At 38.6% G+C, this 15341-nt stretch overlaps 1 protein-coding gene across 1 annotated transcript in view; it reads right to left on the bottom strand.

The window, feature by feature from the left end:
* LOC127657756 (ubiquitin-conjugating enzyme E2 E2) overlaps positions 1-14084 on the bottom strand; it is a 37491-nt gene extending 23407 nt beyond the window's left edge. The window contains exons 1-3 of the mRNA XM_052146637.1: positions 13936-14084; positions 9908-10090; positions 4013-4063 (exon numbers count right to left, since the gene is read on the bottom strand). Of these exons, the coding sequence (XP_052002597.1) occupies positions 4013-4063; positions 9908-10083 (227 nt within the window). The 5' untranslated portion in view covers positions 10084-10090; positions 13936-14084. The remainder of the gene's footprint in view (positions 1-4012; positions 4064-9907; positions 10091-13935) is intronic.
* Positions 14085-15341: the final 1257 nt, after the last annotated feature.

Here is a 15341-nt window from a genome sequence, read left to right as displayed (position 1 = left end):
GAAGGATCGTAAAATTAGTCCAATGATGCGCTCTTTATGAAACTTAATGGCCGAAGGAAAGCACATGCTTCTGAAGGAGCACTGAAGGGAGGGGTGTGTTTGTTAGGGGGCTTTCACACTTGGTTTGATTGCCTGTTCCGAACCAGAGTTCGATTGCTCCCCCCTCCCCCCGATGGACTGTGTTCACATTATATATTTGTATCCGAACCGCGGTACGCTTGCGTCATCAAGCTGCAGCTGGTGCGTAATCGTGTTGCTTGATAACCGCGAAATGAAAAGGCGTCAAAATTCAATGAATAGACTTGCTCGGTTCACATTTGTTCTTCTTTTTTTTAACCTTTGGTTTTGTTTTCAACATCAAGATACAGAAACACACTTGCGTCTGTCTGCCGCAAAAATACTGAAATCATTCAAAAGACAGCGGGCTGTCCTCCGAAGACAATTTTTGCGAAGGCAAGCAGAAATCATCTCTCTGCTTGCAGTGCGTGTGCGTCAATCCCGCTTTTCGTCAAGGTAAGTGTATACACACACGCACGAAAGTAAACCCTTTCCGCTCATTTTGAAAGTGACGCGTGTGAGACTGACGACCACATTATACGTCATCAATAGCGGTTCACTTCCGCGGTTTGGTTCGATTGCGTTCATATCGCAGCGAACCGTACTGGAGTTCACATGAACCGTACCCCAGACCACCTTTTTAAGCGGACTAGAGTACGGTTCGCGGGTGCGCACACGAGTTCGGAAGACAGCGTTCACATCATCGAAACGAACCGAACTCTGACGTCATTCGAACCGGGGTGCGCACCAAAAGTGCTAGTGTGAAAGCCCCCTTAGGCTGTCTCAGAAACCGCTTAGTCCACCTTTAATGCGCATTTCAACTAAAATAACTCTAGAAAATCTACCTCTATATAGCGCATTTCATTTTAAGCGAACTTTGAGAGTTAATTCACATATCAAGCGGTTTTATTCAGGATTTCTTATGTAAAATTTTAAAATGTGCATAAAAATAGATGGATTGAAACTAGAGGTAGACCGATATATCGGGTTAACCAATTAGTCAGTGCTTATAGATGCATTTTGGAATTATCGTTATCAAAAATCAATGGCAATAGTTTCCGATAGTATTTCAAAGTTTCGCCATTTCAAATTAAGAGTCCCCGGTGTGGTTCGGGCTTGTTTATACTTAAGGATAGTTCACCCAAAAATAAAAATTCTGTCATTATTTACTCACCCTCATAATATCCTAGGTGTGTATAACTTTCTTCACCAGAACACATTTGAAGAGGTCCTTAAAATGCAACTGAATGGAGATTTCTCTTTTGAAACTCCCCCCCCCAAATTTTTTTTTTTAAATTCACAGACAGCATAAACATCACACAAACGATACCAACTGTTAAATGAATGCCTTCTAGAGCGACTTGATCGCTTTCGGTGCAAAGAGATAAATATTTAAGTACTTTTTACTCTAAATCACACTTCCGGTCGGCAGCAGTACACAGGTGTGACGTAATTACATTGGCATTTGAAATACGCACATGCATTAGTTCTCACGTTACAGACAGAAGAGCAGGAATGTTGTACAGTATCTTGGTCTGATTTGGTTTAAATTAGGGATGTGCAGGAGTAGTCGAATACTGAAGTATTCATTCTGCAATAATTATTCGAAAAGTAAAAATACTTATATTAATAAATAGTTTTGATTTGCTGGCTATATATATACAGAGAGATGCATGTTAAATCCTGAACACACAAACTAAAACTGGCAGCTATAACTCAATGCACTGGGTGGCGCTGGCGAGTGTGGACACAAGTTGATCACATTTGTGGAGCAAACGTTTTTGTCAGTATGTCCAGATGGACACCAAAAAAGCGGGTTATTATGAGAATGTGGCTTACTGTGAGAAAGCTGGGTTCCTGTTTAAATGTACTGGATAAGCGGTATACTATTTATTCCCGTATATGTGCAGCTCATCAGAAAGCAGCATCCCCGTAGCAACATGATCCCCATGACACTTCTGTAAACAACAAACATGGCATCCGAGAAAGACTATGCTAGCTGAGGTAAGGGACATTCCATCATTTAAACTGGTGTGTATAGTGGAGTATAGTTTACCGAGCACGTGGATATGCTTGTTTTTCATTGTAACATGAGATACAATACAAACATGAAAACTATTATAATCCGAGTGTTTATATTAGTCCTGTACGTTAACTGCGTCAGTCTACTTAATTAGCGGTTTCTTTTTCTTTGCTTGAGCTTAAATGCTTTAATTCTATACTTTTTTGTTTTCACCAACTGCTTATTTAAATGTAAAAAAAAACAAACAAAAAAAAACAGGACATAATATAAAGCTGGTTTTGTATATAATTAGTAGCTTGTTTTTTATTGTTTTATTTTAAACCTTTACATAATTTAAATAATTTTACAACATCTTTCTCATTAATGACATTAATTTAAATAATAGAATATTCGAGTATTCGTTTTTATGAGCTTAAATATTTTTATACTAAATTATATGAATGCCCATCCCTAGTTTAAATCTGTATTGATCCATTTCTTTACTCCCAATGGTGCATTTGTGTGCTCATCCAGGATGTCTCAACCGACTGGAGAACATGAGATTACATCTGTATCCATGGCAACGTGAATACGTCACACGAGAGACCTCTTGGACTCAACCCTCTCCTGATGCATTGGATTATGGTTAAAAAGTACTTCAATATTTATCTTTTTTGCAAAGAAATGGTGTCACTTTAGAAGACATTAATTTGCTGACGGTCTGTGATTTTTGGAGCCTTAAATGAGAAATATTTAATCTTCCATTCACTTGCATTTTAAGGACCTACTGAGCTGAGATATTTATCTTCAAATGTGGTCTGGGGAAGAAAGAAAGTCATACACACTTGGGATATCATGAGGTTGAGTGAATAATGCGCAAATTTTCATTTTTGTAAGAACTAAATATTTTGTATTTAAAACTCCCACGTTATGCACCAAATCTTTTTCTGGTTATTTTGGGGATTTTGGAGGCGATTAATCAGCCGATTAATCAGTTATCTGCCTTTCCTACCACCTTAGTTATCGGTATCTGCAAAATCCATTATTGGTCGTCCTCTAGTGGAAACTCAGCTACTGACAGAATAATTCCTAAAATGCAAGATTTGGGTGTTTGTTCCACCCTACAAATGTGGGCACACCAAATTTGACAGCTTTATCTATGATCTTAAATGACAGACACTGGTTTATTTGGTAATCATTGATAATCTTTATTCAACAATATATTCATTTCTTATGTTCTTAACTCAAACACATCATATTCCTTGCTGTGTCGAGCTTTAAGGCGAGTAATAAAATTAGCCTAGTTGTGTTAAAATGATTCACAGTTGATCCACCTCGTGTAATTCTAGCACTGCAAACCGTACAAATTGCAACTCTGCTGTCATTGTCACCCAATTCAATGTAATTCCACACAAGACATTTTCTCTCTCATACAGCACGAGTTGCAGGGTAATTGTCTGACGCGTTTTGACAGGAAATAATCTGACCTGATCAACTGCTGATGTCCAATAGAACCACTACTAATAATAGCATTTTAGTGGCTATTTTTGCATAGGTAAATGCCAAATCTAGTCATCCCACAATGTCTATATTTTATTCTAAATGGATATATGAAATATACAATTTATTACCAAATCTCATGTGATGCTGTGAAATTTCTTTTGGGAAATTATTCTCTTGATACAAACAAAAGGGCAATCAATGACAGTGTCAGTTCCAGTTATGTGCTTTATTAAGGTCTGGCTTTTTCTCCACTGTCCCTGGGGAGCCCCAGTCCCTCACCCCCCGCTGCAGCACATGTGGCGGCTCTCTTCTCACTCGCCAGCCTGACAGCCTCATCAACACACAATAACCATTATCCTCTCTATCCCATTATCCCCAACAACCCCCTCTCGCTATCTCACAAACAGAAGCCAGCACAAAAGAGCAGCCCATTTAGAAACATGCGCTTACCTGCAGTTCGGCGGAGGGTCAAGTGTGATTTCTGCAAGCTCCTTTTGAATCCTGCAATGGAAATATCATTCATTAATTCATTCAAACTTAAAGGTCTCAATCACACTGCAGCTGAGGGTTGTCACTATGGGAATTTAACGATTGTAATTCCTCTTAACGATTCCGGTTCTGTAAAAAAGGCATATTCCATGTTCAATCCAAGTTAAAGAGGGATGTGAATGGGAGTGAAATGGGCCAATTTTTGAAGGGTTTAAAAGGCATCATGGCAATGGAGTTGTAAAATTGGATATAACTTTACACAAAAATGGTTAGTATGCTATTTTATCAAACTAAAATCATGTTAACAAGCATATTGTTTACGTCTCGTGGCTAAACTTTTGAAACTGTGAGATGTACGTTTACAGCAGGGTTTCCGTTGTCCGGTAATTACTGGACATTGGCCGGTAAAAAAATTAAATGTCCGACAAAATTAAATCTCTCCGGTCAAATTGTCCGATTAAAATTGCCTAATAATCCCGTCCCCCTAACACAATCTGAATTTGAGAATAAGCCTAAAATGTATAAAGCAAAAATACACCGATCTCTTGCTATGTTATAAAGGAACAGGCTCTATCGTTTGAAAGTTATGAAACAACATCGCATGCTGCATTTCAAATAAAGCGCACGCCTAAAACGGCTGCAATATAGACCTAAACAACGAACGATTGAGTGAGACGTTTCAAATATGGCCAGGCCCAGGCAGACTAGCTTTAAAAGCTTTTTTCAGAGGCCAGACGATGGTGAATCAGGAACATCTCATTATAGATAGATCAGTGCTTCTAATCCGCGCATTCGTGCAGTTTTTTCTCTATCATCAAAACTGAATAGCCTATGTTCATCAGTGCATGGTTACAGTCTATATCAAGCAGGGACACGTTTGTGTGCATTTTATTTTGTGATTTCACCGGAATTAATAGAGAGTCTCCGCAACGGCGATAGATTGAAACGCGCGTCCTAGTGAAGATTGCGCAACTCGCGCAGCGCGTCGTCCATGCAACTGATAGCAGCGGACACGAGCGCTCAGCTTGATTTCAAAAACAACAGATTTTAGCACTAGATCTCTTATTTAATAACGGACTAAATGAATGATCTGCTAGTTAACTGGAGATGTTTTATTTATTTGTATTAGGTACATCCGTGCCTCAATGTTTCAAAAAGTGAATGTGTGTGAAACCACAGTAAAATACAATTGGCGTTGATTGACGCCAATCGGACGTTCATGTTTTTTTTTTCGTCTATTTGAAAGTTAAGCTAATAATAATATGTTGCATTCTATACGGCCTGATTATGTCATTTTTTAAGTTACATAGACTGCCTCCAGTTTTCCTCAACTTGACTAATTAAGAGGCGATATATTTGACCGACATATCATCAAAATGTCCGTAAAACGAAACCTCTGTGACCGGCACCATTTTTTTCTAGCAGAAACTCTGGTTTACAGATTGGCCCCATTCACTCCATTGTAAGTGCCTCACTGTGGTTTTTCGTTCTTTTTTTAAAGAACAGTATGGACGAAAGATGAAAATAATTTTTGTGGTAATTGCCGAAAATGAAACCGTTTCCAAATGTCTTAAATAAACTCCCAAAAATGTCTAATGATAACAAAATTAGCATTAAATCTGTGCAGTGTAAACAGAACTGAATAACTAGTTGTTAAAGGGTTAATTCTAGAGGTTGACCAATAGTGGATTTTGCCGATACCGATAACTGAGGTGGTGGAAAAGGCAGATAACGATTCATCAGCCGATAGTTTTAAAACTCGATTTAGCAAAAGTAAAATATATTTGTATTCATTCCTTACTATGACGGGCACAGACATAGACGCTACAAGAGTCCGAAATGAATAAAATCCCAGAAACAGTTTATTGTTCAACCAAAATCTTGGTGCATAATGTGGAACATTTAACTAAAAAAACCAGCGACTCTTGTTTGAAATGACAGAGACTTGGCTTGTGACGCACAATACTCTATATAAACGCATTTGCCAAGTTAAGCTTATAAAGCTATAGATTCATCAGATGAATGATTTTGTGTAAATACTGTATATTTCACCAGATGAGATTTAATGAGAAATTAAGGTTTAAGACATGAAGTAAAAAAAAATAAACATCGCAACAATTGGCACTGATTTTTTCAGATAACCAATAATTCCATAAAGCTATCGGCACTGATTAATCTGTAAAATCAGTCAACCTTAGTTCACCCAAAAATTTATTTTACTCATGTCCTTACAACATTCTTCCATGGAACACAAGAGGAAAGATTTTGAAGAATGTTGAAAATGAAAGTGAAAGGTGACAGAGGCGATCAGTCCCTAACGTTCTTCCGAATCTCCTTTTGGGTTCAACTGAAAAAATATATAAACAACTGAGCATTCAGACCAGAGGAGGTGAGAGCATCAAAATTCACTCTGGCTGCCCTGTCAACAATGCTATAGAAGATTCGTGGACGCTCTGACGTAGTTGAAATAGGCGGCAACATTTGTTCAGAATGCATGGTTCTGTGAACTTTATTTAAAGGGGCCGCAAAATATCCAGACATGTCGACCTATCACAAGTAGCGTATATCCTCATGAAATATTTTAAATGTGAAAGTAAGAAATCGATCGATGGCAGAAAGTAATTAAAATTAAGATTGTTTGTTACCAAAATAAACTAAATAAAATACATATATTACTCTAAGCAAACAAGGACAGATCGTATATAACGGGAGAACCCGCCACAGCAATAATTCGTGTCTCCTCCATTTTGTCTTGGGAACTATTGTTTGGTGGTAACCAAAGTTTACACTGTTGTGTTCTCTAGACTTCGCTAGAGCAGAGCACTTCTATGTTCCAATAGGTTGCCGCCGAAAAGCTCATTACCATAATGTTGCCTGCACTTGAACTTTCCTCTAACGCCCAAAACACGCTGGCCACAGACATGCTGCTTCTTGCTGCCGAGAGACGCTGGCTGCCATAGAAAATGAACGCCTCTGGTCTGAACGCACCATGAGTCATATGGGTTTGGAACAACATGAGCGTGAGTAAATGATGATAGAATTTTTTTTTTGGACTGAACTATTCCTTTAATGCACAGACGCCACTCATTCGGACACTCTTGTATTCTGTACACACACAGAACGATAATTTAGAGGATTCACTCCTAATAGACTTAAATTGTACCACTTTCAAAACGAACATCCAGGACCCATCTGTTGCTACATTTCAAGTCTGAACAATGCTGGCATCTTTTATGAGTGATACCTGTTGTTATCTCAGATGTCAAAGCGAGTAAAGGTGTGTGAAATCAAATGTTTTTTCATTTCCATGAAAAAAGTGACACACACACAACAATGACTTCAATGATGCCTGTTATATAGCCACATGTTTCCTTCGACAGCCAGCCACGACAGGAAACCATGCATCATCTTAACATTGACCTAGAGTAGCGGTAAACCATTTATGAGTGTTTAAGGCCCCCTCTATCAGATTTAAGCTAGAATAAAAGCTAAAGTTGTTCAGACTGTAAGTTTATTTATAACACCTGCCAAAAAGTTGGCTGCTTTGTTCTAATGCATGAATGCACAGAAGTCATTATGCAATTGTGGTACTAGTTAAAACAAGGGTTGGGAATCAAGAACTGGTTCATATTCAGAATGGTCTCAATGTTTAAAATAAAATACTAGAAGTGAACAACTGCAATAACATGCAATATAAGCATCAGAGCCATTGTCTTGTTTTCTGTCGGCTGTCAGCAAGAATCAACAGTCAACTTTCGAGTGTGTGACTGGCTCGTTTATAGGATTTAAATGTCTGTGTAAACAGAAAGTGTGAGATCTGTCACACTTGGCATGCCTCAAAGACTAATTAATACAAAGTATGTTTAAGAGAAATAAAGACAGCAAAGTTGCTGGACAAAATATATGTTTTTGTCTGTAACTGCACATCATTTATTGATGATGTTGCTTCTGTTCAATCAAAAACACTTTTTGCTTTTTTAAATAATCAAGAGACTGGTTGTTGATCAAATGCTGTTGAGCCTGAAACATTCCTTTTATGACATTCCTCCTTAACTCTTTCCCCGCCAGCGTTTTAAAAAAAAAAGTTGCCAGCCACCGCCAGGGTTTTTGACGATTTTCGCTAAACTTTAATGGCCCGCAGAATATTTTCTTCCATGAATATATGAAGATGCTATATATCAAAATAAAGATCTGGGCCTCTGCTTTTAGGCAAAAAAAAATGAAGATTTTATTTTATCTTCGTTTGTTCTTTTTTTATTGCGACTTGAACAGAGGTCGGGTTTGTCAAAAAACAACATTTCAGACAAAAAGCTGAGAAAAAGGCATGTTAATGTCTGATATTTTGAGCTTCTCAATACTCCACTTCTTCATGTGTGAGATGATCGCAGTCTGTTTCTTTGATCAAAGAGTTGCGTACTCTTTCAAAACATGCCCAGGGGTCTTCCTTACCGTATAACACCTAAAACACGGAAACCCGGAAAATTCCGTGTTTGGCGGGGAAAGAGTTAATGTCCATTCTTCCTCCAAATTACTAAAATAATTGTTTACAGAGCCTTTAAGGCTCCGCAATCGTTAAGAGGACCTTTTAAAATGCACTTAGATGACTGTTTTTATCTGCATGCACATAATATCTTCATAATTTTTCTATTCAGAAACAGGAACAAACAGCTTTGATGTTGACGATCTAAACCCTACCCAGAGGCTTCTAGTATTGTGTAACGTCAAGCAAGGAAAACCCTCAAGTTTGAATATTTGGATCTTGAAACACATTACAAGCTGAGGAAACAGGGTGCTGCAGTCACTGTTATGAAAGGCACCATGTCGCCAGCAAAGCTTTGCTCGACAAATTGCATAAGGCTATCATAGTGCAGTCAGGCCTTCGGAAAATCTACAGCGTTGACAGGACTTCGGAAAATCACAGCTTGTAGAACAATAGAAACGCAGTGAAGCGCACCACTGTATAATCACCTGCTCCAATTATCAGCTTGCAGTTCAGACAAACACACATTCACTGCACAAACAGATTAAATGTTCTTACAATCTATACAGGTATTATAGAGATCTTGTGTAAATGCATTCAATGTTATTTGAGTTTGGATCAAAGTTGAAAGCTTTGATGTGGAGTTGTTTCCAAAAAACGGTCGCAGGTCTGTTCTGATCGGGTCACACGTAATGTTAAATGCAAATAATAAACTGCAACTAATTATATCATTATGTTTAGTCACTGTAACAACGTATGCTTATCAACTTTTAAAATGGAGAAGACACTTCCCATAGCTATTTTATATTGTAGTATTACTACATTTCAATGTTTAATTTAAGGACGTTTTTGTTCATTTTTGCACACTAAACTTCTCACTAAGTTCTGGTACTGTACTACATTGCCATTTGATGTCCAATGTAGGGGTGGGCAGTTCTCCCCATAAGGCCTGCACCCGAGTCTTCTCTTTACTGTTGTACATGAAACTGGTGTTGAGCGGGTAGAATTCAATGAAGCTGTCAGCGGAGGACATGTGAGGCATCTACTTATCAAACTAGAGACTCTGATGTACTTATCCTCTTGTTTAGTTGTACATCTGGCATTACACACCTCTTCTGTCCTTGTTTGAGCCAGTAGTTTCTGCAATTGATAAATGGTAAGCCAATGTTTTTCCCTTATGCTCTAGTGTGCTGAGGGGCTGTCATGCCTTGTTAAAACTGTGTATGTTAATTGTTACAATATTGTAATCAATTACCAGACTTCTAACCGTTTTAACCAGTATTTCACCAAATGTAAAATCTGGGTCCTGAAGCAAAACCAGTTGAGAATCAATGACGTAGACCAGCTTTGCTTAAAGCAAACTGATTGAGTGTTACCTCTTGGCACTGGTGGAGAGTTTGGCAGCGGTTTTACTGGAGATCTTGGTCTCCTTCTTCTTGGGCGCAACCAGGTCGCGTTCCTGCTGAGGAGGTGCCGTCTCCCGTTGCTCGATATCTGAACTCCCTCCACTAGTGCTGGGGCTATCGTCTGGTCTCTGCACCTCACTGGACATCTTGGCCCTAGAAAGAGGATTTTATACATGATTACATTAGCAGACTCTCAGGTGAAGTCATTGGCTGTCTTGATTCCAGCTGTGAAAATACAGACTTTATATACATATCAAACCAGTTATTTTTAACTTACATTTTAATTTACAAGTAATCAATTAATCGTTTTATGCGAGTCCTCACAACCAAATACCCATCCCTAGTCAATCCCTAGCTGATTTTTGGTGGTTTGCATGTAAATGCGCTCATTAAATGCTAATTTTATAAGCCTGAATATCACGACGTTATAGATCAACAATAATACACATCTACTCTTGAATGCAAAATATAACCTCCATTTACCCCACAAAATCAAATTAATATAATGCTGTTTTAAACCCAACATGATATCAAAACTAAGCCGGTTTACTTTCATAATGCACGCTCTTGTAGGATGATTCTTAAATCACAATTTAAAATGTTTATCAGAAACTTTTATCAAACTGTAATAACTTTCTCCGCCTCTGAAACGACTTTCTTACCACCATTCTAGTATATAACGCCCATTTTTCACAGTCAATCAACTCTCAATGGATAAAATCAAGCCCACCCAAGATTTTCACTTGTCAAATATATCCCATTTCAAAAATCTGAATATGTTTGTAAAATGTGTTGCAAACAGAATAACATATGGACATTAAATCACATCCTGTCAGTTAAATTAAGCCCACATCGACATAACGAGTCCCACTTTTCATGCAAGAAGAATTTAAGGTAGGCATTTCCTACACGCCACAGGAGGTACACTGAAATGAAATAGTTCTCCAAGACATTTGATTACAGTTAGATCATGATTTAGATGTTTATCTAATCTCTGAGGGTGACAGAGCTCTTTTCAAACGATCATGAGGAACTCTCTCTGATGTTATCGGAAGATGTGGCGGCAAGGAAAACCCTCTCATCACAGGCTTTAAAAGCCACATGCGTCCCACTAATAAATACCTACGGATCCAGCACACTCAGCTGTGCATTTAAATGGAGATAAAAGACATATGGTGTGGAGAGAGAACCAATACATACTGTGAACACGGACCTCAAGTTGCCAATCAGGGTGTTCATGGGAGAAACTTGCAGTTAGGTCACCTTTTTAAGATTGCAAGTCACGAGTGATCACAGACACAACAACAGGAAGGTATTAACACTTCTGGAGAGTGTATTTTACGGGTCAACTCGTTTTGTGATAATGTGGGAAATGAGTCGTAAAACATTTAAATTGCAGCTTGCATGCAGTCAGACCAGAGAGTTAACAGCTCAAAGCCAAATTCAAATACAGTCTGTGTGCTTTAGTGTTAGACACAACACTGCCTGTTTACGGTTCAGCTAGAGTTATTTCCTTTCAAATAGAGAACGGTGGTTTATAAATCACATCAATGTGCGAGTGTATGATTCTGTTTAGCGACCTTTAGTCCCTGGCTCACTTTTTTCAGAAGTAATGTATCCTATTGCTTAAAAGTATGGGCTTGTCAATTAAAGGGTTTAGGATAGGTTGCCCAAGAGATATTATACTTAAATTGACTTTGGTAAAATAGTCTAGAAATTGACAAATTGGTGATATTTGCCCTCCATTGTACAAATGTGTACAGTTAAAGTTTAGTGTACACACTGTACAGGGTTCTTACTTTTCTCTTTATCATAGAAATACTGTGTACTCCACAAGATTTTGCCATTTTAAATAATTTGGTATCTTTTCGATATAGTTTTGGGCTCTATTATACAAAAGTACTCTATATTAGAAACCAAAAGTACATATTTGCTCTAAAGGAACAATAATCTTCCCCAAACGGCACAAAAGTATTACCTTAACCCTTAAATGCATACCATGGGTCTTTAGTGACCCAGGACCTAATTCCACCTCCTTTACCTCATAAAGGTTTTGGAGTATAGGGGCAGTGGTGGCTCAGTGGTTGAGGCTCAGGGTTACTGACCAGAAGGTCAGGGGTTCAAGCCCCAGCACCACCAAGATGTTGCACCACTGTTGGGCCCTTGAGCAAGGCACTTAACTCCAGGTTGCTCCGGGGGGATTGTCCCTGTAATAAGTGCACTGTAAGTCGCTTTGGATAAAAGCATCTGCCAAATGCATAAATGTAAATGTAATGGAGTTATCCCCCCCCCCTACTACTTTTAGTATTCCTCAACCGTTCTCATCATTCAATAAAAAATGTGCAAAAACATATATATTTGTTTACTAATTGTTTAATTAGCAAAATGGTATGTGGTCTTTAATGACCTGAGATCAAATACTGTTGCAATACACATTTCTACTTTCTATAAGTCATATTTGTATTGTTATTATTATTTCATAGCTATGCATGTCTACAATCACAGGACATATATTTCTGTATTTATTGCAAGACAATTGAGAGCCATATTCATAGAAACGACCACATCATGCCTGTTTTTCGCACGATGGTGGTGAATGATCAGTGTTGTATGTACATGTACACATACGTATTATACATGTTATTTGCTACTCAAGGTGACGCAGGTGTTTTAATGGTTTTCTTGATGTACATTTGATGTAACGGCAATGTGTAAGTAACTATAGCAAGTTTAACAGGAACAGTATACATTGGCTATTGACATTTGTGTGTACCACTGACATTCTGTAAGTTGTGCGTCTATTTAGAGTCAAACAGTGCCTGAGAAAATACATATGTAACTTATGTGTAGCTTATGTGTAGCTTGCGTTATGTGTAGCTCAATTTGCGTTTGACAGCCAGTTGAGTCGTAAAATTTCAGTGTGGAAGTAATGAATCGCGTTCTCCCATTTGTTGCATCATTTCTTTAATATATGAAAATTTTAATGTAAAAACATAACAGAATATCCTCTATTATTTTCGAATTGTATTAATGCTTTGAAATTGCTACACCAAACAGGCATTTTGTAAATTAATTTTTGTGATAGATATAAGTGCCGGGTCTCTAAAGACCCAAGATATGTAATAATGTTTGGCAGAACACCCATGCATTTAAGGGTTAAGTCAACAAAAGTAACCTTTTGGGGTATATACAGTATTTACCACACATTAGGGTGCCACCAAAATGTCAAGAGGTTGTACCATTTACATTTTTGGGTACCACCTCCGTAGACAAATGTACTCTTTTGGGGTAGGCCTTTAGTATCCCAAAGTACATATTTGTTATTTAGGAAAAATGCTGTACCCAAAATGGTACCATTACACGTTCGTACTATTTTAGGTACACAGATTTGCCTCTTTGTTGTATATATTTTACCCCAAAGTACATATTTACTTTACCAAATGGTGCCACCACAATGTCAAGGGTTTGTGCCGTTTTAAAAACATAGTGGTACCTTTGTGGAGTATGTATTTTTAGTCAAAAGTGCATATTTACTCTGTAGTAACAATCCAGCACGATACCATTACAGTACACAGAGGCATCTTATTTGACGGTATTGTTGAGGGAATTAAAGGAAATCATTGAAGCACCAGGATCCAGTGCTGTCAAACTACGCTGTAAACGCAAAAATCTCCTGCTGCCGCAGTTGCGTGCGCGATGCGCTTGATATAGCGTCTATTTATGCGGGAGGCCGCGAGCACTTCGCAATTCTGCAGAAAATATGCGGATAAAACGCACCCGTCGAGCCGCGTCGAGTTTCAGCGGCAAATTTGTCCAATGCCAAGGGAAAATGTGAGGAAAAACATCACACAACCATTCACCCATGATGACCACGATGAGCCAACTGGCTCGGCACAAAGGACAGGGCTCGTCCCGCACATCCCCGCACACCAAGGGGCAAAAATAACCACTTTCGCGGGACATTCAGCGACTTTTCACGCACACGCGAAGATATTTACCTGCCGAGCGGCCGTCGACGTAGAGTCCCGATACGCTTTTCCTGGATGATACCGTGTAACCAAAGTCGGGCCGTCCGCTCGTTCTCGTCTCCTCGCTATTTAACTGAAGGCAGCAGAAAAAAACGATTACAGAAACTGAAGCAGCCGGACCGCCTCTGCGCGCGCTCTCGCTCTAAGCGTGACCGCGCAGCTCGTTCGCGGGTTTGCGCCCGTGTGTTAGTGTTAGTTGACTTGCTAGACATGAGAGGGAAGATTTTAATCACATTTCCTGTTAAATATATCTAAAAAAAATCGACTTGTGAAGAAGTAATAAAAAACTACTCGAAAGGCTTGTGGTTCATAAATTGGTCAAATGATTTAATTAAAATAAAAAAAGTATGTGGTTGGTAAAAACAAAACAAAATTAGAAAATAAAATAAAAACTTAAAACACAACGATATTAAGACACATCACAACAAAATTAAGACACAGAAAACAATTAGGCCACAACAAAATCAGAAAATCAGCTGAGGCTGAATTATGTGTTGTGGCTTAATATTGTTGTGTTGTCGTTTGATTTCAATGGGCTGTGGCTTTTTCATTGTGTTATAGCTTTATTTTGTTGTGGTGTTTTTTGGGGGGATGTTGTGGATTACTTTTGTTGTGTTGAGGCTATGGTGTTGAGGTTTGTGGCTTTTGCTTTGTGTGTTGCTTTTAAGGAATATTCCGGGTTCAATGCAAGTTAAACTCAATATACAGCATTTTTGACTACAGCATAGATTTGAAACAATTAAGTTTCCATCCAAGGATTTTTTTGGGGGGGAAAGTTTTAGCGCATCAAAATAAACGATGGAATTATCGTTACATTTTCACAAGTGTCGACATAATATTTTTCTTTTTAAGTTTAGCGCATAAATCCTATGTCGACACGTCAATTGTCCCGAAAAACTGGTTTGGAAACCGTTTTTGTGGGGGAAAATGGAATTTCCGCGAAACTGTTGGGTATTTGTCCTTACAAAATACAGCATAATGGAGAGGAACACTCAAGTTTTCCTCAATTTCTTTAAAATACACAATACCTTTATTCTTGATGGATGTTTATCCAGACATTTTATTGACTGTGCTCCCGAGCCGGTAAGCAGTGTTGAGCCTGGTCAGTTCCTGGACGGGAGACCTCCTCGGGACAACTAAGGTTGCTGCTGGAAGAAGTATTAGGGAGGCCATAATGGGCTGCTCACCCTGCAATCTGTGTGGGTCCCAATGCCCCAGTATAGTGGCTGGGACAATATACTGTAAAAAGTCACTGTCCTTCAGATGAGATGTTAAACCGAGGTCCTGACTCTCTGTGGTCATTAAGAATCCCAGGACACTTCTCGTAAAGAGTGGGGGTGTAACCCAGAAGTCCTGGCCAAATTCCTCCCATTGGC

The sequence above is a fragment of the Xyrauchen texanus genome, chromosome 17, assembly GCF_025860055.1.
Source record: "Xyrauchen texanus isolate HMW12.3.18 chromosome 17, RBS_HiC_50CHRs, whole genome shotgun sequence".
Taxonomy (NCBI): domain Eukaryota; kingdom Metazoa; phylum Chordata; class Actinopteri; order Cypriniformes; family Catostomidae; genus Xyrauchen; species Xyrauchen texanus.
Note: the sequence above shows the minus strand (reverse complement) of the source record. Positions and strands in the feature narration are given on the sequence as shown.